A 22,917-nucleotide genomic window follows, 5' to 3' on the forward strand; every position below is an offset into this window, starting at 1 on the left:
GCGCCTGGGCATTTACCTCACCATCCCTGGGCTTCTTGGGGAAAGCTAAGGATGGTTGTTGCCAAGATAATTAATGTTTACTAAGTGCATATGTTCAGTGTGGTTCCCATGTATTTCATCATAGACCCCGTTATGTACAGGCTCAAACACAACAGAATTGTCTTGCTCACATCATAGTCCAGGATGGGTGTTTCAGGTTGGCAGGTAACCTCCATATGGTGATTTGGGGACCCAGGCCATCCTGTAAGCCTTTTGTCATTCACATGGTCATGGCTGGGTGTCCATGGCCTGGGTTCTGCCAGAGGAAGAGGAAAGAGAGCCTGGAGAGGTACACATGTTCTCTTAGAAGTCCCAGCCTGGAGGTGGCACATAGTGCTTCCACTTATGTTCCTTTGCTGAGAGATGTCACATGGCCACAGCCTACTGCAAGGGAGTCTGGGAAAGGCGGTCTAGCCAAGTGCCCAGAAAACGGTTTGTGGAAGACAGCTAGTGCTCTCTGCCACTTCATCCAAGAACCTTCACAAAGAGGACTTTAATTATAATCATAGCTCTGCTTCCTGAGCGCTTCCTGGGTGCCAAGAGCCAGTCCAAGAGCTTTATGTATATTGACTTAGAGAAGTTGTGCATCTAGGAACTTACAAAAATAGAACTTTAATTATAATTACAGCTGCCATTTTCCCAGCACTTACAGAGTGCTGCATTTTATTTACATGAGCTCATCGGGTCCTTAGAATAACTCTGCGAGGTAGGGACTGTGATCCATTAATTCATTTAACAAATATCTTTTGAATACTTGCTGTGTGCTAAGCATTGGGAACACACCAGTGAATAAAATAAAATCCTTGTCCTCGTGGAGCTTACATGGAGGTGGGAAGGGGCCACCGGTGGGGAAAGATAGTAAACAAAAAGTAAACAAGAAAGATGTAACATATGCTGGATGGTGGTAAGTGCTGCGGAGAAAAATAGAGAAGAGAAGGGAGAACAGTTCTGGAAAAGGGTGCAGTTTTAAATAGTGTAGTCCTCCCTGAGGAGGTGACAGAGACCTAAGCAGAGACCTGAGAAAGGAAGGGAGGTAGCCTGGCACACGGGTGGGAAGAGCTATCCAGGCGGGGTTGAGGGGGGGACAGGAGCCTGCCCCACGTGTCAGTTAGGCAAGAGCGGCTGGAGGGATGAGGTTAGGGGAACAGAGGGTCAGCTTATTACAGCCTCGTGGAAACACAGGCTCTTGCTCTGAGATGGGAAGTACTAATTCACAGAAGCTTGGCACTGAAGCTCCTTTGAAATTAGAAGCCTAATTATAATAATAGCTACCATTTACTGAGCATTTACTGTGTGCCAAGCTCTGTTCTAAGGCGCTTTACATGTGTTAACTCATAGAAGCTTGGCAACTAAGAACCTTCAAGAATAGAACCTGAATTACCATAATGGCTCACAGCGGACCAGGCCCTGGGCTAAGCGCTTTATATGGACGATCACATCGGATCCTTACGAGGTAGGGACTGTTACTTATTACTCATTCATTCAACAGTGATTTATTGAGCACCTAGGAGATGCAGGCAGTATTTGGGGAGCTGGGAGTAGAGTGGTGAACACAATGAACAAAAATCCCTGCCTTTGTGGAGGTTATATTATAAAGGGGAAAACAGAGACTTGAATATTTAAGTAAAACATTTAGAATGTTAGAAGGTTATAAGTGCTGTGGAGGAAAAGAGAAGGGGGATGGGGAGGCTTGTGTGTGTGTGAAGCAGTTTCAAATGGGGTAGTCAGGAAAGGCTTCACTAAGAAGGTGACATCAGAGCAGAGACCTAGAGGAGGAGGAACAGGCCATGTGGCTGCGGGAACAGCACGTGCAAAGGCCCTGAGGTGGAACCTGCTTGGGATGTTTGTTGAAGCGCACTTGGGGCCACAAGGCTGTTGCTGAGGAAGGCAGCGGGGAGACTGGTGGGAACACAAGAGCAGAGAGGAGCAGAGAAAAGCAGAGGGGAAGAGGACCGGGTCACACAGGCCATTAATACTGACTCTGACTTTCTCTCCGAGTCTGTCATAATCATCATAATTCTTAGAGGCGTAGGGGCTACTATCATGACCATTTTACAACTGCTATAACCAGGGCATAGAGAGGTTGAGTAATCTTCTAGAGGTCACACAGCTGGGAAGAAGCAGAGGCCAGGTTTGAATCCAGACAACTGGAGGTAAGGCACCCATTCTTAGCCACTAAGCCACACACCAGAAATGGCTGTCCACAGCCACCATCTGACTTGCAGGAGTGTATTTGGTCTCCAGAGTTATTGAGGTTTTCTTAATCACGTTGGTTACCAGCATTTAAAAATGGGCGGGTTTGACACAAAGATGGAAGTTTCTGGCTTCCTTGTGAGATTGATTGCTGAACCCACAATCCCATGGGGCAATAGTTTGCTGGAGCTGAATAGGGGTCACCTCCTATTAATGGGGCATTCCCTCCCGCATGCCCAGTCCCCACTGTCTAGCATCTGGACCCCTTACACCCTGCTTGCCTCACTGATTTATGGTACCTGGTTGGCCCCAAAGAGCATTTACATTCTGACGCCTGTTACAGGACCTTGACCAAAGCATCTTTCAAAACCTATACTTTTCATCCTAGAAGCTCAGAATCCTATATTTATGCACTCTTTTGAGACTTTCATAACCACTATAGCTTAGCATCATTGAATCTCAGAATCATCAAAGCAGAAATTCACAGCTCATTAAAACAACATGGATGGATCTTATTTCCTGGAGCAGCATGCCTAAGCCCTCTTCTGCCCTAAGACAGGTATTTCTAAGCATAGAAGTAGCGAATTATCCATTCATCATCAGAAGTTCCTAAGGATCACGAGAGACTGGGAATCAAGAGACCCAGTCTACTGCCAGTGGGGTCATTCAGTTCTTCAGGGCCCAGGCAGGATATGGAGACCAAGCTAGGAATTCCAGAGGATTCAGTACCGGGAATTGGTTACACAGGTACTGAAACGCTGAGAGCACAAACATGGAAAAGTGAGGTAACTGAGAAATTAGTGTCTGCAAGAAGCTCCCACCTCTAGGACTGGGATGCAGAAAGAGAAGCGCAGTGACCAGAATCCAGTGGGAGCTTGGTGGGCAGGCCACGCCACGTGTATGGCTGGTGCAGGGATTGGCTACCACACAGCTGCTGCTTAAACCCCAAGAGGGGCACAGTGCCTTGTGCTGAGAGTGTAGAAAGGTATTGGAGCCCGAACTGCTGCTGGAGGGGTTCCAGCAGGAGCCCACGGCAAGGTGAGTCCCTTCTGCCTCTTCCGACCTTCCTTCTGCCTGTACCTCTTGTGGGATGAACTTAAGGAAGCCAGCTGTCCAGGGAGTCTGGGAAGCAATAGCTGCCGAAAGCCCAGCCTCACGGAGCAGTGTGGAAGGGTGGGCTGAGGCTGAGAAATAGGTAAACAACTGGGCACAGTCAAGGAGTTCTTTCTTGAGCCTCCATGGTAAGCACTGTCCTAGGTGCTGGGGATGAAGCAATGAGGAAGACAAGCCACTTGCCCTCAGAAGCTTGGATTCTAGAGGAAGGACCCAGATGATGACAGAAACACAGGTGTGATAATTCCAAGTGTTGAAGAGTGCTGGGGATAAACGAAATCAGGCTAAGGGTTGGATGTGCTGTTTTAGCCAAGGACGACCTCTCTGAAGTGGCAGGGATTGAGACCTGAATAATGAGTAGGCAGCCTTGCAAAGTTCTGGCTAAGAGGGAACAGCAAGTGCAAAGGCTCTGAGGCAGATGCCAGGCTGGCATGTGTGGCTAGAGTGCAGTGAAAAGGACAGAACCGGGAGGGAGTTGAGATTGCTTAATGGGCCAGGACCCAGTCAGTGTTGGGTTTTGTGGGCCTGCGTAAGGCCTTTGGATGTTACTTGTGGGGTGCCTTTGGGGGGTTTTGAATGAGGAGTGATGTAAGCTGACTTACATATATACGGGGTGGTCTGTAGTAGAGAGACTGGAAGGGTGGGGGGAGCAGTAGTGATCGCAGACCCAGCCTCCTGCTGTCTTCTTGCTCTGCCATCCCGTTGTCGCTCTCATGGTCCAAGACAGCTGGATACCGTGTCCACATTCCAGACAGGAAGGTGGAGGAAAGGCAGGTTCCTTTCTGAAGCTTGAGGACTCCACCCAGGAATTTAGTCAGAACTCAGTCACATAGTCACATCTAGCTGCACGGAAATCTGGGAAAGGCAGTCTTTGTAGCCACCGTGTGCCTAGCTAAAAAGTGGAAGACAGCTCAGTCTCTACCATATCCATCTCACCTGTGGGCTTTCAAAATATCCCTCAATTCAGAGTCTGTGGTTATTGTATGCAGGTCTGTGATTACCGTATGCAGGGCATCGACCATTGTCTCTAGGGGCAGGGCAGGTAATGCAAGGGAGTAAAACTGGTCCAGTGGAACTCAGCCCAGGGTTGGGCCTTTCAAGAGCTGAAAATAGGACCTTAGTGGAATATCTCCCTGTGTTGGCCAAATACAACAGGAAACAGAAGGTATCTCTGTTTGACTCCAAACCAGTTTCCCCACAGGGCCAGGCCAGGTCTGCCCTGAGCTCCCCACTCCCCATGCCCTTATGTTCTCTGGGAATTCCTGCTCAAAAGCCAGAGTTCCTTGTTTAGACATTTTATTATGGACCTTTTGTTTTTAGATACTATTTCTGTTTATTCATGCCATCTCACCTACACATACAAAAAATATTCCGTGACCAGAATAGTACATAAAATTATTTAAACGAACAATAAATTATCTGGGGAGGAGGAGGGCAGAGCCATCCAATGCCATGGCCCCTCCTTGAGTGGGAAAGGCTGGCAGGGGGTGGGAAGAGACAAGGGCCCAGATTGCAACCCTCACATGACTCAGTCCAGCCTCCGACTTTGCTGTCCCATCCGCAAAGGCTCAAGTTGCTCCACGTGTGGGACCCATTCGGTGGCATTACAGGCAGGCAACACCTCACTTTCCCTTCCCCATTCAGGCCCAGATCCAGGCACTTGGCTCTTGCAGCCCCATTGCATCCACCTGGGAAGAATTAATGGTGGTAACACAATCTGCAGCTAGTTATGATTTCAAACTATTTAATTGGGAACGAGGAAGGTACAAATAACAAATTTCCCTTTCTTGTTAATTTCTTTTTTTTAAAACAAAAGATCTCACTATTGTTTGATTTTACTGTTTCCCTGAAGGCTTTTGTGTTCTCCAAAGACAAAAGCCCTCAATGAGCATCTTCTGGGTCCTATTGCAGGAGTCCTTTGCCTGTCCAGGGAGGAAAGTAAATCCCTCCCGTCCCATATCAGATGGCTGTCCCACCAGCCACAGAGCTTCCAGTGCCCTAGGGAGGGCTGGAGCCACACTCAGAGCTCGCCCCGGGCGTGCCGGATGTAGTGCTGATGCAGCCCTGCTTCCTGGGCAAAGTCCTGCCCGCACTCAGTGCAGGCGAAGGGGCCAGGAGGGGGGTGGGCCTCGTGCGCCTGGCGATGCCGCCTCAGAGAAGCGGCCTGCCCAAAGGTCTTGCCACAGTCAGGACAGGGGAAGGTGGGTGGCGTGGTGGTGGGCGCAGCCGGCTGGGAGGGCCTGGCCGCTGGACCGTGGCTGCGCTGGTGGGTGATGAGGGCCTTGGAGGAGGGGAAGGAGCGGGCGCACGTGAAGCAGATGAAGAGGACCCCCTGCAGCTTCTGGGCCACGAAGTCCGCTGGGTGCTCCCGCTTCATGTGACGCTCCTGGAACTTGGCGTCTGCGAAGGTGATGAGGCAGCGGGTGCACTGCAGGGCCCCCAAGTGGCCTGAGGGACATGAGGAGAGGTTGGGGGAGGCCAGCAGGAGACTCGAGGGCCTCTCCCAGCCTCAGAATCGCACCAACAGTGAGCATGCAGGGCTTACTATGTGCCAGGTGCTATGCCAGGCCTGGACAGCAGACTTACTGGACCTGTTTTACGGGTGAGCAGACTGAGGCTCAAAAAGATTAGGGAACTTGCCGACAGTCATGAAGCTAAGAAATGAAATGGCGGAGTCAGGACTGGACCCCAGGGAGTCTGCCCTTCCTACAGAGCCATGTGATTAGAGCACAGCCTCTCGAGCCAGACTGCCTGGAACTGACTCCTGGTTCTACCGCTGCCGAGGCAAGTAGAAACGGCGTTTTCATCTGGAAAATGGGGTAATGATCATATCAGTATCTACTTTATAGGGCTGTTGTGAGGAATAAACGAACTAACGTATACAAAGTGCTTAGAACGGTGTTACACAACGGTTTGCAATAATTATTGTTGAGAAAGAAAAGAAGCCCCACAACTAGGAGCTGGCCTGGCACTCACAGCCAGGCCTTGGTGTTCTCCTGTTCAGCATAAACTGTTTCACAGAACATCGTCAGACAAGGCCATGCTGTGACTGAGACGAATCAAGACAAGACCATGCCATGATGCCTTCTAAACACAGACAAAACGTGAACACTGTCCAAGCCACGACAATGGCCAGACACCCCCCCCCACCCGCGTCGTGGCTAATATGAGTGCCTGCTGCTGCTTTACCAGTTACACCTGGAGCCTTGCTTTGTTCCTCCCTCCTTCTAGGTAAGATTTATTAAGATAGCCAGCCATGTAATTGCCCCTGCTTCCTGGCAGCATCCATCCACAGCAAAACCCCTTTCTTGAACCGTTCCCCAAATCACCTACCACAAGCCTAAATCATGTAATAAGTCCTTATTACTGAGATGCCCCACGGTGTGTGTGCTTCCTCAGCGCAGTGAGCAATAAGCCCAACTTGGTCAACTCCAGGTGTGTTCCTGGTGGTCTCTGGCTGGAGAGCATTGACACTGTGGCTTTCATCGTTATAAATACTTAACCTCTCTTTGCCTCGGTTCCCTCATGTGAAAGTGATAATTACCATTTTCACAGAGTCTGTTAGGAGGACGGAATGAGATAACAAATGTTAAACTCTTAGAATGCACCTAGCACATAATAAGCATTCAGTAGAAGCTGTTGCTATTATCCTAGGTCGAACTGGCTACCTTCATTAACATTAAACTTTCCCCTTTTCTGCCGCCCGTGAGCCCTTTTGACATATAGGGAAACTGAGGCCCGAGTCACACTGAGAGTCTGGGGCAGAGTTGGGACTGGGGCTCTCTGCCCTTTCCCAGCCACCTCTCCCACTCCAAGCCTCTCCGGATGCCACTCTGTGCCTCTGAACTGCATCCCATTCATGCTTATGTGGATAGAGCAGGATGGGTACGTCTGAGGGTAATAAGGGTAGGGGTGGGGAGTAGCAGGTCCTGGGAGGGCAGCTCAGGGACCATTAACAGCTCCTTCCCAACAGGCAAATCCCCGCAACGCCCTGGACACTGAAATGCTATAGAAATCCTTTTAGCATCACAGCTCCTGCACCCCACCCATCTCTGGTCAGCAGTACTCACAGATGTCACCTCCCGGACTTTGGGGACTTCTCTCCTTGGACGAATCCTGCTGCTCCATAGTCTCTTTGGGGTGCCGGTCCTCCATGGTGACTGAGACCCCTCTGGTCAGGAGAGGAGCACGCATGACAGAACAGTAAATCAAGTGAAATCGCTTTATCTACAGCGAGTCTTAGAGGGCCCGCCAATCCTATGACCTTTGACAGGCTTGGCTTTGCCAGCCTTTGGCCGACCCCCCACGAGATAACATCTCCTTGAATTCTAACCTTATAGAGCAGCTCGCTAGAGAAGATTCAATCCTCCCAGAAGATTCAACTCCCCGGGTTTGTGACTCCCCTTAGAGCCTTCTCACTTGCGTGAGACCTCTGACCTATGCCTCCTACACCAAACTAACTCCCTGAACTCAGAGCGCGGGACCCTTGATCTTTGACACCAGCCTCATCCCCTTCTCTCCCACCTGTCTTGAGGCAGGTGGTAGTACCCACTCTTTAGCCTGCCTCCTTCCGGGAGACATCTTTCTCTGACATCCCGAAACTCTTATTGCACCTAGAGCCCCCGCTTCCCACGCGCGCTTTCAGCCGCCGTGACCCGCTGCCCCATGCACTGCCCTCGGCTCCCTCCCGAGGCTGGTAGCCCAGGCCTCTGCTCTTCTCCAGACAGCAGAGGGCTGCCTTTCGTTGCGCCTGTCAGTTGCTCGTCACAGCGCCGTCACCCGAAGGGAAGCGGCGTAGGGCCCACCGAGTCTCAGAGTCCCGGTGGTTTCCACAGCCTTTCGCCTGAAAAGCTTTTCGAAGCCCAGATCTCGGGTTGCCATCCGACTGCACTGATTCAGTCGCGCCAACCCGGTCCTCAAAATAATGGGAGGGGTCCTTCGCTGCACTGGGGTGCGTAATGATGACGCTGCAAGCCTCCCTTGCCGTACTGACCTAAGCTTATTGCGCAAGTGTGTTAGGCGCTCCTGGCGCGCACGCGCTTTGGCTCCCTCATTGTTCAAGGTTCGGCGACCGCCGAGGAGAGCGAGCGCCCTTCGGCCGTTCTGCGCAGGCGCTGCAAAGGGCCCTGTCCCTGAGGTTACGCTTTCGAGATACACCCCCTCCTAAAAGGAATGACGTCAGGTTAGAGCCCCCGGAAAGGGTCTGGACATCCCCAAATCCCGGCGCTTTAGCCTCATGGGCCTCGGTCCTCGGACCCCAGAGGCGGGGCTTCTCAGCGGCTGACCGACTGCTACCGACTGCGCTGTCCCGTGTGCCGGCTGTTTGCTCGGTCGGTGATTTGGAAGGGAGGAGTGAGGGGTAAAAACATCTGTGTCCCTGGGGGAGGAGGGGGCTAGAGGGCGATTTCTGAGTTTTTGAAGCGTAAAGGGAAACGCATCCAGAAAGAGGGCGGACAGGACTCCCAGGTCCCTGGGGAGTAGGGCCTGGGCGCCAGATTTCTAGGTGCCTGGGAGTGATACCCGAGAACGAAAGAAGTGGACTGGGTAAAAGGCTGAAGTCTGAAACCAGAGTGGGGAAGCTAGGAAAGAAAACGGTTGGGTGCTCCGTGACCCGGGTCTTCCTCTCTCCCCGCTTTCCAGCCATGCCTCCGCCGCGGGGTGACGTGACCATCTTATTCCTGGGGCCTCCGGGCTCGGGAAAGTCTGCTCTGATCGCAGCGCTGTGCGACAAGGATGTGGAGACGGTAGAGATCCCCGACGGACGGCTGGATTCCGGGCTCCCCAGCCTGAGAGCTGCAGGCCCAGGCCTCTTCCTGGGCGAGCTGAGCTGCCCACCTGCAGCGCCGGGGCCCTGGGCAGCGGAAGCCAACGTGCTGGTGTTGGTGCTGCCCGGCCCCGAGGGGAATGAGGAACCCTTGGCCCCAGCGCTGGGGGAGGCAGCGCGGGCCGCCCTGGCCCGAGGGACCCCGCTGCTGGCTGTGCGGAACCTCCGTCCCGAGGAGTCACAGCATGTAGCCCAGGCCCGGGATCAGACCGCAGCCCGGCTGGACAGCGCCGGGTTGGGCGCCGCGCCTCTCTTTGTGCTACAGACCGACTGCCGCAGCAGCGACGGCTGCGAGGAGCTGGAGCGCCTGCGGGCGGCGCTGCGGAGCCAGGCGGAGGCGCTGCAGAGGTGAGCGCGGCGTTTCAGGGTGGGTTGAAGAGGACCGGTGCTTTATTTAGTCTGTACTTCCCACCCCTAAGGTGCTCTTTGAGGTCTGTGAGACCCCGCCCTCAGCGAGTTTGGGGCCAACCTTAACGGGATATCTGCTGGAAGCCTTGCTCCCTCGTCCAAATCCCGACCCTCAGCGCAGGTTTTGAGGTCCACGAGGTTCCACCTCAAACTAGCGCTCTGTGCTTGACCCTTTTCTATCATCTAGGCCAAGGGTCAGCTAGAAGTCCGGACCTGTCATCCAGGTTCCTTCCGCCTCCCGCGAGCGCTCTGAGGTCATGAGCCCCCGCTCCCTCGCGAGAATTCTAGGAGGGGCCGGGACCTAGCGCCCAAACACTGCCCCCAGGCCAAAGTGTGAACGAGGGCTCACTCTCTCCAGGCAAGCTGGTGATCCCCGTGAAGCTTTTACCCGAAGACTCCACTCTCCAGTCTTCACCCTCCTGCCCACCATCTGCTTGGTTCTCAAGCGACCCCAGTCCCCGGAGAGCCACATCCTAAGCGAGCTTTGTCGTTTCGGGGGCCCTCCCCCACTTCCTTTTTCTAATCCCGTCTCGTTTCTGTGTCCACTTGCTGGCTACCTCCTGAATTTTCTCCCCCAACCCCAAGCGGCCTCCTTTTATAGACGTCAAAACGAGGCTCAGGGAGGGGCAGCCTCTCCCCCAGGCCCACCACTCGTCTTTCTTCCTTAGCTGCACGTCCTTGGTAAGAACTAGTAGATGCGGGTTCTCCCCTTATCTGTCTTTACAGTCCTCCTAACTCCTAGTCTCAGGAAAGAGCGCCCTTGGTGACCTTGCCCTTGTCGAATAGGGCTCGATTTTCGTTTAGTCCTCAATACAGTCGCCATTTTTTCTTTGCTCTAAACTCCATTCTCTATGAGTTTTGCCCCGCCCAGCAGGGCTTTTTCTTAATCCTACAGGTCCCTCGGAAAGACCCGCTCTCGGCTTGGTTGGCAACCTGATTTCTGATTTCAATCCAACCGTCCCACCCCTTCTTTAAGCCCCTCCCTTTTCTTCATAGCCTCTGATTCTGTTTCTGTGCCATTAATCTGGCCCCTCCCTTTCCTGATTATTCGGAAAAGCTCCACCTTGTCATCATAGCCCAGTCCTGTCCCCCTAGCCCAGCGCGCCAGCATTTAGCCCCTCTTCTGCCCTTGACCCCATCGCTCCCTTTCTCCGCAGGCTCCTGCCACCGGCTCAGGATGGCTTCGAGGTGCTGGGCGCTGCAGAGTTGGAGGCTGTGCGCGAGGCCTTCGAGACGGGTGGCCTGGAGGCGGCGCTGTCATGGGTTCGGGCCGGCCTGGAGCGACTGGGCAGCGCGCGCCTGGACCTGGCCGTGGCCGGTAGAGCTGACGTGAGCCTTGTGCTGAACATGCTACTCGGGTTAGATCCTGACGACCCAGGTGCGGTGCCTGCTTCGGCGCCCGCGGAGCCCATGCCCTACCCGGCCCCAGAGCGCCCCAACGTGGTGCTCTGGACCGTGCCCCTGGGCTCCGCGGGCACTGCTGCCGCCCTCCACCCAACCCACTACGATGCTCTCATCCTCGTCACCCCTGGGGCCCCCACTGAGAAGGACTGGGCCCAAGTCCGGCCCTTGGTGCTACCAGATACGCCGCTGGTCTGCGTGCGAACAGACGGCGAGGGCGAGGATCCGGAGTCCCTGGACGAAGAGGAAAAGAGCGGCGAGAGCTTAGAGAACGCAGGCGGAGGGGGGTTTGAGAATGCACGCAGGGAGGGAAGGGAGAAACGTGGCCCTGGATCGCAGAAAGCAGGCAGTGGGGAAGGGTCAGAGGACGCAGGCAGCGAGAGTTTGCAGCCGGTTGGCGTCGGCGTGAAGAAACCGGGCAGCGGGGACTCAGAGCGCGCGGCCGCACTGAGCCCAGAGGACGAGACGTGGGAGGTGCTGGAGGAGGCGCCGCCGCCGGTGTTCCCGCTGCGGCCGGGCGGCCTCCCGGGGCTGTGCGAGTGGCTGCGGCGTGCGCTACCCCCGGCCCAGGCGGGGGCGCTGCTGCTGGCTATGCCACCCGCGTCTCCCCGCGCGGCCCGGACCAAGGCTGCGGCGCTAAGGGCCGGGGCGTGGCGGCCGGCCCTGTTGGCTAGCCTGGCGGCGGCGGCGGCCCCAGTGCCGGGGCTGGGCTGGGCCTGCGACGTGGCGCTCCTGCGAGGTCAGCTGGCTGAGTGGCGGCGGGCGCTGGGGCTCGAACCCGCGGCGCTGGCACGACGCGAGCGCGCGCTGGGCTTGGCGCCGGGGGAGCTGGCCGAGTGGACGCGCTTCCCGGGTCCGGTGACGCGCGCCGAAGTGGAGGCGAGGCTGGGCTCGTGGGCGGGCGAGGGCACCGCCGGGGGCGCGGCGCTGGGCGCGCTCTCCTTCCTGTGGCCGGCGGGTGGCGCGGCGGCCACCGGGGGCCTGGGCTACCGCGCGGCGCACGGCGTCCTGCTGCAGGCGCTCGACGAGATGCGGGCCGACGCTGAAGCAGTGCTGGCACCGCAGGTGCCCGCGCAGTGAAGGGGGGGGGGGGTGGGGGCCGGGGCTTCCGGGGTGCCCCGTGTCCCGGCTGCTCGGCTTGGTCAGGGGTTGAGGACTCCAAGTCGCCGTTAAGAGGGAGAGGGCGTGGGGATCCAGATTCTGGCATGCTAGTATGGGATGTCTGGGCTTGTGAGGTCACAGAGTGGGGGGCGGGGGGGGGCTCGGGGGCCGCCACTCAGAATCCCGGGTGCTTGAAGGCGTGAGGGTTCTGACTACCGGTTGGAATGTGTGACTAATCGTCAGCAGGATTTCTGGGTCCTGAAGGGGAATAGAGTTCGGGGGACATGACTCCTGATTTCTCTGGAGGACCAGAGGGTGTGACCCTCAGACTCCTAGACTCCTGAACTCCTGAAGGGAGTTAAGAGTTTGGGACTCCTCCAAGGGGATATATCTTGGTCTCCAAAGAGTAGAAACTAGATCTATTAGGTGTCAAGTCCTCCAGGGGGAGAGGAGGTGGAAGCCCTGAGTCCTGATGAAGGGGGTCTCCATCACACCGGGGACTCTAGCATGGCAGAGGGGGTCTGGGTTCCCCAGGGAGCTGGAATCCTTGGGCTTCTGAGCCACAAAGGGATATAAGGTCTGGGTTTCTGCGGGTTGGGGGGTTAGGCCTGCATACAAAGGGGGCTTTGAATTTTCATTGGGGGAAGGAAGGATGTCTGGAGTCTCAGAAGTCGTGGCTCCTAAGAGGGCTGTGGACCTTGGTTCCTAATTCATGGGTGGTGGAAGGTCTCCAACTAGAGGAGGGAATAGGGGGCTGTGTGAGAGATCTGGAGACCTTTGGTTCCTCTTGGGGAATAGAGGGGTCTCTAATAGTTGCTCCACCAGGGGCCTGGTGACCCAGATTTCTTTCCCAGTTGTTGTTGGGAGAATGGTACCACAAAAATGAGAGGAAGTAAGAGTTCTGGGCATGGTAGGCTCTGGGGGGTAGCCAGAGACCAGGAATGAGGCCTTCTGGGTGTGGAAGGACAGAAACCCCTACCTCAGAGGTATCTCCCAAAAGTCCCTAATGGATTTGGATCCTGGTAACTAACTGCCTTTTTCTGAGTTTGACTGGAAAGGGATATGACTGCCCCCATTTTATAGGTGCTGAGCGATTATGGGGCTCTCTGGGGACTCTGTTCATCTGTCCCTCTCTCCTTTAGGGGTTTCTATCTTTTTTTGGTCTTGGTTTCTTCTGTCATTAAACCTGAACCCTTTCTGACCTTGGTATTATATACACCTGCCTTTTGGGAAAAGCAACCGTACTGCTGCACTGATCCGAACGCTTCTGTGTTGGCTACCTCAGGTATCCCCGAGAGAGACACACAGAATGCCACAGTGAGCAAGGGACCCACGGAGCAGCTGGGCAGGTGTTCCACACCGTGGGAATGTGCCACAGTGAGGCAAAGGCAGAAACGACAGTCCCTGGAATGTTCGAGGCTGCCAGCTGTAAATAGAGGAGAAGCCACAGGTCACAGAACTCTTCAATGCCAAAAACAGAAAGGGAGGACCTGAGAGGCCATCCAGCAGAATCTCTGTTATGTTAGATGGGGAAAGCAAAACCCAGAGAGGGCAGGCTTGAAGCCCAACAGTACACACCAAGGCCCCTGCCTGTTCTTATTTCCTGCCCCCTCCCATCCCCCCAGTCAACCTGATCTTCCTTCTGATGCTTGAGTGGGCCACCTGGGATCCTGCCTCAGGACCTTTGCACTTCCTGTTATTTCTGCCTAGAATGCTCTGCTCCCAGATCTTCCCACGACTGGCTCCTTCTTGTCAATCAGGTCTCAGCTCAAGTGTCCCCTCAGAGAAGCCTTCCCTGACCTCTGTAACTGAAGTAGCTCACACCCCCACCCCTATTATTCGTCTTGGCCGGTTATTTTTCCTTGTAGCAATTATTACTATAGAAAATTAACTTATTTATTTATTTACCTATTTATTGGTTATTATCCCCATACCTGTCCTGTTCTCTGCTGTACCACCAGCACCTAGAATAGTGCTTGACACACAGAAGGTGCTTAGTGAATATTTAATTCATTAATCAGTGGCAGATCTAGGGCTGGAATTTAGGTCATCAGCCTCTTGCCACAAGACAGGGAAAAGGTGTGAGATGGGGGAGAAACAAGTATCTCATGGGAGAGGAAGCTCCTGTCAGGTCAGGGGACCTGGGAGGCAAACAGCTTTGCAACTGTCACTCCGGGTGACTTGGGCCAGTGCCTTATTTTCCCACCTGTGAAATGAAAGGGCTGGACAAGAACCATAAACACTTCCGAGATCCTGTTTCCTTTGACAGCTGAAGACAAGGGTAACCAATCCGAGGGGCAGGTACTTGAGGGGCGGTTCCACCCTGTCTACCTTGAACTCCTACCACCGGCGCAATCTGTCCTATCAAAGTTGAGATGGCCAAGACGGGGAAAAGCATTTGGCTCTATACTGAGTGGCTCCAAGCATTGTCCTCAAAGCTCTTCTGGCCTTAGGAGACTGTTCCTCATCCACATCTGTAGTACCCAGTACAGCACTGTCTCCTCCTCAAGTCCAGCGTTCAAGCATCTCCATCAAGCCTGCCTACCACGTGCAGGAGCTGGAGACGCGCAGAGCAGGGCCGTCCAGTAGAAACAGGATGTGAGCCACACGGGTAGTTTCAAATTTTCTAATAGCCACGTTAAAAAAGGAAAAGGAGGGCTTCCCTGGTGGCGCAGTGGTTGAGAGTCCGCCTGCCGATGCAGGGGACGCGGGTTCGTGCCCCGGTCTGGGAGGATCCCACGTGCCGCGGAGCGGCTGGGCCCGTGAGCCGTGGCCGCTGCGCCTGCGCGTCCGGAGCCTGTGCTCTGCAACGGGAGAGGCCACAGCGGTGAGAGTCCCGCGTACCGCCAAAAAAAAAAAAAAAAAAAGGAAACAGGTGAAAGTAATTCTAATATGTTTTACCTCAGTATATCCAAAATACTGCAGCATGTAATCAGTATAGGAAACTACTACTGAGATATTTCGCATTCTTTTTATGCTAAGTCTTTGAAATCTGCTGTGTAGTTCTCACAGCACATCTCAATTCAGATGATAAATTTTCATCAGAAATATCTGACCTCAATTTAGATTTCAGAAAACTCCTATTTGGAGAAGTCGATTCATATACCCAAGTTGTCCCCATTATATTGGATAGTTTTCCAATAACTGGGATGGGTAGCAATTTTTTAAATTAATCAGAAGTAACTAAAATGTAAACTTCAGTTTCCCTGTTGCACCAGACACACGCGGTGAGTAGCCACTGTATTAGCACAGCCCTAGAGCGCTTCCCATTCTCACAGGGAACTCTGTGCACATTGCTCTAGGGTCAGACGGCCCTTTGACCATGGGGGTGACCTTGGGCAAGTCACTCAGCAAATGGCATCTACCTCACAGGGTTATGGTGAGAATTCAGTGTATGCACGTACGTACATGCATTCTCTCTCGTGCACAGCGGCGAACTTGCAGCCCCTCCTGGAAGCTGGCACGCTGGGAGCCCGAATGTTAGTCTCACCCCCATGCCTTTGCTAGGAGTGCCCGCCTCTCTTCCTGCCACTTTGCCACCATCTCTGACTTGGTCCCGTCCCACATCTCTGCTCTCTACGTGTCTCTCTTCCAAATACCCTCTGCCCTCATGCCAATGGGAATCATGCCCGAGATCAAATTTGAGAAAGCAAGACCCAGTTTTGTTTTCACGTGTCGCTGTCCGTTGTGGGGTGTGCTGATTGTGTTTATGTAGTTGTAGATTGGCCCTCTTGGGTGTCACGACTATCTTTTAGAGTGGTTGCCTTTTAAGTCATGACTTTTAAAGGGATTGAATTTTAGGCTCTGTAGAGGCAGCAAGTTGCTAGTGAGGCATCTGTCTCTGGGAGCATCCAAGCAGAAAAGACGAAGGGTTCCTTTTGGATGGGTCGCTGGCTGCCATCAGGGTGTGTCTACAAGGCACCTGCAGGCTGGAAGGCCCTTGAAGGCAGAAATTCAAGGAGAAGTATGGTGAATCTTGGCGTTGCCATCGCCAGAAGCAGAAGAGGCACAAAAGCCTCATTACCTTAGCTGAGTTTCATACTTGTCTGGATAATGATGGAGAGACGTGTGTCCACTGAGGTAGGAAACTATGAAGGCGGGTGAATCAAGGGTGGGTTAGCCTGTGGTGCTTTTAGGAGGAGTGAATAAAAAAGTAGAAATTCCATTGTGTGTGTGTTCTTTCGGGGTTTAAAGGGGAAAAAAGGTGCTTGTGATTTCGAGTGGAGCTGGAAGCCTAGACTCCTGGGTCCCTGGAGAGGAGAGACAGTGGGGGTCTTGTGCAGGATAGAATCCCTTGGGCTGGAATTGAGAGACTTTGAGGTTTGCCACCCTGGAGGGGCTGGAGCGGACTATTAATTGTTTACACCTTGGGGGCTGTGGTGGTAAACGTCTTAGCTTCGGAACCAGCTTGGCCCATTAATGCCCCCAGTCTGTTCAGCTTCTCTGCAGCCCTGCCCTTGGATTGTCCCTTCTCATCCTGACTCTAGACCTGGTCATGGGATCCGCTTGGCTACTGAGACAACAGCAAAGATGGCGAGCAGAGGCTTGAAAAGCGCTCGCGCGTTGGGACTTCCTCTCTTGCTACCCGGGGGACCCCTGTCACTGCCACCACATCAGGAAGTGCAGGCTAGGGAATTCTCTGGTGGTGCAGTGGTTAGGACTCGGCGCTTTCACTTCCGGGGCATGGGTTCCATTACCGGCTGGGCAACTAAGATCCCACAAACCCCACAGTGTGGCCCAAACATAAAAAGTCCAGGCTAACCTGCTGGTGATAAGAGACATGTGGCCCAGTCAGCCCTGACACCCCAATCAGTGTCAACCCTCTGAAAGAGAGCTGCCTGGCTGGCCAGCAGCTGAACCCAGCAGACAGCAGAAGAACCAGCACCCAGCTGATCCCAGACCACATTGCCAACCAATTATTCTAAGCAACTGAGGTTGGGAGGGGCTTGTTACGTAGCAAAGGATAACTGATAGAGGCTTGTCGGCTCTCTCTGTGATGTGGTCTCTTTCTCCCCTCAGTGTGACCCAATGACTACAATCTTAAGCTCCGCCACTTTTTAGCTGCTACGACCACCAATGTGACATTCCTTCTCTGAGCCTCAGATTCTTCTGAAAACAGGGATGAGAATAACAGCGCCTATCACATGGAGTAGTTGTGAAGACAAAATGAAAGACAGCCCCAAGAGGTCATGGTGGCCATTCGGGCTGGTTATGAAACGTGTCTGGCCAGGCGGGGGCTGAGGTGGGGCATTTGGGGCCCGGACTGCGCTTCCTCCTCCTCTCCCAGTGGGGTTTGGTAGGGTCACGTGACTAGCTCCATCCAGTGAACTGTGTCAAGTCACTTCTGGGTGGCAGCATTTAATCATCCATGTGAGACCTTCCTGGGCTCTCTCCTGTGCACAGAAATGGGCATTAAGTTGGTGACTGCTCCACGATTATGATGAGCAGAACGCCCTGTGGACGGTGCTAGACATGGAAGGTCAAGGATAAATCAACCTTTTTTTGTTTTTTAAAGATTTTTTGTGTGTGGACCATTTTTAAAGTCTTTATTGAATTTGTTACAATATTGCTTCTGGTTTATGTTTTGGTTTTTTGGCTGCGAGGCATGTGGGGATCTTAGTTCCCCGACCAGGGATCGAACCTGCACCCCCTGCATTGGAAGGCAAAGTCTTAACCACTGGACCACCAGGGAAGTCCCTTAAATCAACCTTTTGTGAATGGGTACTTCTTCAGCAAATACCAGGACCCAAACCCATCAACGCACAGCCAGAGCAGAGCTGCTCCAGCCACCAGCAAACCCTTAGAAAGAAGAATGATTGTTGTTACAGTCTCAGTTTGGGGATGGTTTGTTACACAAGCATAACTAGAGCATGAATTCACTAATATAACTTTGTTGCTTTAAACCACTGAGATTAGGGACTTTTTGTTACTGTAGCATAATCGATTCTGTCCTGACTGATGCCAGGGTCTAGCACCTGCCAACTAATGGCCACTCGGTAAGTGGCAGCTGTTAGGAGGATAACTATTTGGCCAGACACATTGTCTCCAGAATCAACATTGTCTTAAAGGTGCTAGGCACTGCGCTAAGTGCTTTTTTAGTTTTCTTTCATTTGACTCTTAAGACAGCCCTTTGAGGTTATGACTATTAATATCCATATTTTACAAATTTGGAAACTGAGGCAAAAGAGGGAGAGGTTCACCAGGAGAGGTGATCATGGACTCTGGAGTCTGATCTTCCCTAGCTGTTTGACCCAAGCCAAGTGATACCGCAACCTGTGCCTCAGTTTGTTCCTCTGTGAAATGGGGACAATACTTTCAACTTCACAGAGTTGTTGTGATTATGAAATGAGGTACTGCAGGAAAACACTTAGCATGGGGACCCTGCCGGGAGTAATCCCTCAACAAAAGGTAGGGTCTTCCCAAAGGTTGAGACCCCTGCTTTTTGCATCCCACCTCCCTGAAATGCATCACATCACAAGGACTCAGTCTTGTTCTGTTCAGGTCTTTAATATATTAGCACATGGGAAGCTGTAGCTGAGAACAAATTGAGGCCAAACGTGGCATATGCCTCAGTTCTTCACTTAGCCTTGCCAGAAGGCTCGGGGTCTGGAAGGCAGTTGGCCTGGGTGATGGTGTAGATACGAGAGGCGGCGGGCACCAGGGTCCCAGGCTTGGTGCGGCAGGCATTCTCTGTAGCACAGCCCCGAGCAGCAAATAGGACACCTGTTGTGGGGGGGGTGGGGTGGATTTCAGACTGGAGTCAGGACTTCCAAGCCCTCCCTCCTCATGACCCTGGGGTCATGCCCCTGCCACCTCCTCACCCAGTTCTCTGGACCCACTCTCTCCCCTAGAATCTGGAAGTGGGAGCCTCCAGTTCTGGGAGCCTCCCTGTCCCCTCCTCCAGAAATCTAGGTGCCCCTCACCAGTCTGCACTTTGCCAGCACAGGTGATACAGTGGCTTTCCTGGCCAACACAGAGCACTTTCTCAGTTGAAGAGCACGTTTCCTTGAAGTGGGCGATGCAGGTAGGGCACTGGAGGCCATTCTCCGTACGATTGTTCTCAGGAGCTGGGGAGGAGGGTGGAGTGGAAGGTTTACGGAACGTTAAACCCTTTCCCAACCTCACAACCACCGTGGGGACACCGGTTGCTAATGGACACTGCAGTTTAGAGGCGAGGAACTGAGGCTCAGAGCAAGGAAGACGCGTGCCAAAGGTCACAGCGCGGGTCAGGGGCGGGTGCTCACAGCAGGCTCTCCGGCGGGGCAGGAAGGAACTCCAGATGTGGGGTGGGCTGGCACTTACTGGGCAGGGTATCGTGGTTGCAGACGTCGCTCTGGCAGCAGCGTGTGTTGGACACCATGTAGTTCTCAGGGTCCATGGTGATGGAGACGAATCCTGAGCTGCAGGCGCTGGATTTCATGCACCCCTTATAGGTGTTCACCGACGGGTGGCCCTCTGCAGGATGGCGGGGGAGGGGAGGGCTCAGGGGCCCTGGCCTGGACCCCGGCTTCCAGGTCTCTCTCAACCTTACAGCTGCCCCAGCCTGCTGCTGTCTAGAGAGGTCTCTTCCAGCCCCCCAGAGTGATATCCCCTTATCTGCCAGGGGCATGGTCTGGACTGTTTATTAGGTCCGCTCCACTCCACTCCCTCCACGCTGTGGTGGTCTCTCGCAGTTCCCATCGGCAAGCCCTGGTGCCTGCCTGAGTGGTCTTTTTCAGGCCGCCTACGGCTATCCCCATGGCGGTGTGAAATGGTCTCTTCCAGCCTTTCGCCCTCCCCTGACCTTTGGAATCCCTTCCACCAAATGCTGGAACGCCCCCCTCGCCCCCCCCTCCCCCCGTAACACCCATATCCTTCTCTAACGTGGTCTCTTCCGGACTTCCGCAGGGTCACTCCCCAGACCTCCCACCGATGGTCTCTTGCTGCCCTCCTTGGCTACTCTCAGGTCTTGCCTGAAGTGGTCTCCGTCCAGTCTCCACGGCCTTCCCCCTCCCCCTCCCCACAGTACGGTGGTCTCTTCCAACCCTAGGGTTTCCCCTCTTTAACCCACAGAAAGGTGTTTTTTTTCCCCAACTTCCTCCTGCAGTCCCAGGGTCCCATCTCCCTCCCATATACTCCTGGGTGGCCTCTTCAAGACTTTCGGGTCCTTCCCCGACCTGCCCACTCTTGCTAGGTGAGTAGGGCAGCGTGCAATCTTCTGTCCCACTTACCTTACACACCCCCTCCGGTCGCAACGCTTCCTTCCTACACTCAACCTTGGCCTTCCCTCCTGTCACATCCTTCCTTCTCCAGTCTCACACCGTGTCCCACCACCTTCCTTGAACTAAGGGTTTCTGGGTCTCTTTCAGCTTTGAATGAAAACCCCACCCCCCGTGGTTTCTTCCTTTGCTCCCCTTCTCCCCCATCCTCCCTCAGGTCTGCGATAGTCCCTTCCATTTAAGTCTCCCATTTTACTCATATGTCTCCCCCTTGCCACAGCTCCGCCTCTTCTTTGTGATAATTTGCTCCATACTTCAGGATTATCTCTTCCCTCTCCTGTCTGTTCTTTTATATCTCTCCCCTCTACCCCAGTATCATCTCTCCTCTTCTTGTCAGGAATGGTCTCTTCCAACCCGCATCCCCAAATGGTCAACCTGGTCACGTTCCTTCCAACCCACCCCAGCCCCTTTCTTCTCCTCTGCACGCCCCCCTCCACCTCTTGCGTGTTAGATTGTTCCCCTCTCGCGATTTCTCTCTTTCCCCTTGTCCTTTCCTTTCCTAATCCCCTCCTGCCTAAGAAAGTCTCTATATCTGCCCACCCCCCCGCCCCGCCCCATCAACTCTTTGGAGTCTAATTTTCAGAAATTCCTGACAACAGTGGTTTCTGTCGTTCCATCGGATTCTCTCCCCTCCATCCACCTCGAGATTGCCTTTCTCCCTTTCCTGCCCGCTCACCGCTGGAAGGTTCCTCCCCGCGCGTGCTGGTATCTGCTACCCCGAAAGCACAGCCCCCGCCCCAGGCTCTGACGCCACGCCCGGCCCTCTTACTCCTGCTGGTGTGAGCCACGATGATCACGCAGGAGTCCTGGTCGGGGTCACAAGTTTGCACATTTCCACTGCACGTGGGTCCGGAGCCTGTACACACCTCACAGCTTAGTGGGTACCCTGCAGGGTAGAGAGCAGGGCTCTAGCCAAGGGCGGTGTGGTCTGCGGACCAAGACTTCGGACGGAGTCCAGAGGGGGATGGGGGGGGGGCGGTCCGAGGGAGGCTTGTTCTTGGGCGGGGCATTGGCGGCTGTCCAGGGAACTGTCCGAAGCTCCGGCAGAGACGCGGTGGTGCTCCTGCGAAGCTTGCTTTCAGGGCTGGGAAGCGACTCCACCAGGGAGCAAGTTTACCTAATTCCAAGGCTGGGGACTTTGGACGCTAGGGTCCTCTGAGAAAGTCTGGGGACAGGGAGGGGTCCTGGTGAAGGTTTCCATGGACTCTTGTGACGCTTCAGGTCGAGCTGCTTCTCGGAAGTGAGATCCTCTTCCCCATGTATCCTGCCTTCTAAAGTCTCTGGGCTACCTACCACGCGTAGGTCTTGTAGACAGTAGGAGCCCAGGCAGGGGTACCTGAGGCTGGGATCTGCATCCCAGGTCAAGAAGGGAGAGCGAGGACCAGGAGGGCAAGCGCACGGACCCCTTGGTCCTGAGAGAGGAGGCAACTGGGGGCCCAGACACTGGGCAACTGCGTCCTGGGGAAGGTGGGGCTTGCCTGAATTCCTGCATCTAGGGGAGGACACCAGGGGTCTGAACTCCCTAGAGTTCCGGGAGAAAGAAAATCTCTCCCCTGCCCCATCATCTTTTTAAAAAAAAGATTTCCCTTTCTAATCACACTCTCATCTGATTTTCTAGAATTCAGACGTCTTTTTTTTTTTCTTTTTTGGCCTAGCCGTATGGCATGCGGAATCTTAGTTCCCCAACCAGAAGTCGAACCCCCGCCCCCTGCAGTGGAAGCGCAGAGTCTTAACAACTAGACCCCCAGGGAAGTCCCCAGATGGCTTATTTTGAGACCTTGCTTGGAGGACAGGGGATTCAGAGCCCATCAAATCCCCTTCTTTCTCAGAGATTCACACACACAAGTTTCTGAGCTATTCTTCCCTTGGGGCCCCAGTCTTTCTCTCCTTTACCCTCTGCCTTTGCCATGAATCTGAATTCCCAGGACACCTCCTCTTTCCCCCTCCCCCCTGGAGGACCTTGCTGAATGCCCTGTCATAGTCCTCTTTCCGAAGGTCCCAGGATTCCGGGCCCCTAGTCACTTACCCAGACCCAGGAGGGTGCAGAGCAGCACGGAGGCCAGCAGGAAGGTCTGGGGTTTCGTGGAAAGACTCATGATGGATGAGTGAGTGAATCTGCAGTCCCAGGTCCCCAGCTCTTCTTATAGGAAGCTGAGGAGGGGTGGTTCTGGACCCACCCTACCCCTAGGGTGAGAAAGAAGTGAAGTAAGACCTGGGGGCAGGTCTCTGTAGCTCTGGGGTGGGGAGGCAGAACCAAAATCCGAATGCGACATGGGCATCTTGTGCCCAGCCCCCTCCTCCACGGGGACCCAAGGAATCTGGACTTCCTGCCCTCTCTTCCATCAGGACCCAGAAGGTCACTTCCCTATTTTCTCACATTCCCCCCCTGCGCTTTTTTTTTTTTCTGACCTGAGGCCCAAGATCAGAATCTCAGAATCGGGTCATTTGATTCCCTGCAGGGTAGAACGGCAGCTAGGACTGAGATACCCTTCTTTCTCTTCCCAAGGAGGTGCCCATCGTGGGTGGGGCCCCACCTGGGAGCATCCAGCATGTCCAGGCTTGTTCTGTAGGGGTACGCTT

At 54.1% G+C, this 22,917-nt stretch overlaps 3 protein-coding genes across 11 annotated transcripts; 1 reads left to right on the forward strand and 2 right to left on the reverse strand.

Moving 5' to 3' along the window:
- Positions 1-840: 840 nt before the first annotated feature.
- On the forward strand, positions 841-16,242 carry IRGQ (immunity related GTPase Q). 4 transcript variants are annotated; one of them, XM_067019455.1, is made up of 3 exons: positions 841-1,492; positions 8,986-9,517; positions 10,735-16,242. In XM_067019455.1, exons 1-3 carry the CDS (start codon positions 1,465-1,467, stop codon positions 12,056-12,058), a joined length of 1,884 nt encoding a protein of 627 aa, XP_066875556.1. In that variant the 5' UTR covers positions 841-1,464; the 3' UTR covers positions 12,059-16,242. The 4 variants fall into 4 exon arrangements, with proteins under 4 accessions (XP_066875556.1, XP_058900529.1, XP_058900528.1 ...); XM_059044546.2 differs by lacking the exon at positions 841-1,492 and adding an exon at positions 8,381-8,704; XM_059044545.2 differs by lacking the exon at positions 841-1,492 and adding an exon at positions 8,381-8,675.
- ZNF576 (zinc finger protein 576) lies at positions 5,073-8,318 on the reverse strand. Of its 6 annotated transcripts, none has more exons than XM_059044579.2 (3): positions 8,151-8,318; positions 7,416-7,516; positions 5,073-5,793 (listed from the first exon to the last, which is right to left on the reverse strand). In XM_059044579.2, exons 2-3 carry the CDS (start codon positions 7,498-7,500, stop codon positions 5,366-5,368), a joined length of 513 nt encoding a protein of 170 aa, XP_058900562.1. In that variant the 5' UTR covers positions 7,501-7,516; positions 8,151-8,318; the 3' UTR covers positions 5,073-5,365. The 6 variants fall into 6 exon arrangements, with proteins under 6 accessions (XP_058900562.1, XP_058900565.1, XP_066875558.1 ...); XM_059044582.2 differs by having other exon boundaries at positions 8,020-8,318; XM_067019457.1 differs by having other exon boundaries at positions 7,898-8,318.
- A 2,339-nt stretch (positions 16,243-18,581) lies between the features above and the next one.
- Positions 18,582-22,454, reverse strand: PINLYP (phospholipase A2 inhibitor and LY6/PLAUR domain containing). Its single transcript, XM_059044586.2, has 5 exons — positions 22,364-22,454; positions 21,107-21,223; positions 19,382-19,534; positions 19,003-19,146; positions 18,582-18,802 (listed from the first exon to the last, which is right to left on the reverse strand). Exons 1-5 carry the CDS (start codon positions 22,431-22,433, stop codon positions 18,657-18,659), a joined length of 630 nt encoding a protein of 209 aa, XP_058900569.1. The 5' UTR covers positions 22,434-22,454; the 3' UTR covers positions 18,582-18,656.
- Between the last annotated feature and the right edge of the window lie 463 nt (positions 22,455-22,917).

This window comes from Kogia breviceps, chromosome 18 (genome assembly GCF_026419965.1).
Source record: "Kogia breviceps isolate mKogBre1 chromosome 18, mKogBre1 haplotype 1, whole genome shotgun sequence".
NCBI lineage: Eukaryota > Metazoa > Chordata > Mammalia > Artiodactyla > Physeteridae > Kogia > Kogia breviceps.

Excerpts from the sequence above, each read along its gene's own strand:
- IRGQ (XM_067019455.1), top strand. The coding sequence starts at position 1,465 with ATGGACGATCACATCGGATCCTTACGAG. Across the intron at positions 1,493-8,985 it reads TCACATCGGATCCTTACGAG|CCATGCCTCCGCCGCGGGGT; the intron begins GTAGGGACTGTT and ends CCCGCTTTCCAG. Across the intron at positions 9,518-10,734 it reads CAGGCGGAGGCGCTGCAGAG|GCTCCTGCCACCGGCTCAGG; the intron begins GTGAGCGCGGCG and ends CTTTCTCCGCAG.
- ZNF576 (XM_067019457.1), bottom strand. The coding sequence starts at position 7,926 with ATGTCTCCCGGAAGGAGGCAGGCTAAAGA. Across the intron at positions 7,517-7,897 it reads GGAAGGAGGCAGGCTAAAGA|AGGGGTCTCAGTCACCATGG; the intron begins GTGGGTACTACC and ends TCTCCTGACCAG. Across the intron at positions 5,794-7,415 it reads AAGTCCGGGAGGTGACATCT|GCCACTTGGGGGCCCTGCAG; the intron begins GTGAGTACTGCT and ends CATGTCCCTCAG.
- PINLYP (XM_059044586.2), bottom strand. The coding sequence starts at position 22,433 with ATGAGTCTTTCCACGAAACCCCAGACCTTCCTGCTGGCCTCCGTGCTG. Across the intron at positions 21,224-22,363 it reads CTGCACCCTCCTGGGTCTGG|GGTACCCACTAAGCTGTGAG; the intron begins GTAAGTGACTAG and ends TCTACCCTGCAG. Across the intron at positions 19,147-19,381 it reads CAACCACGATACCCTGCCCA|CTCCTGAGAACAATCGTACG; the intron begins GTAAGTGCCAGC and ends CCTCCTCCCCAG.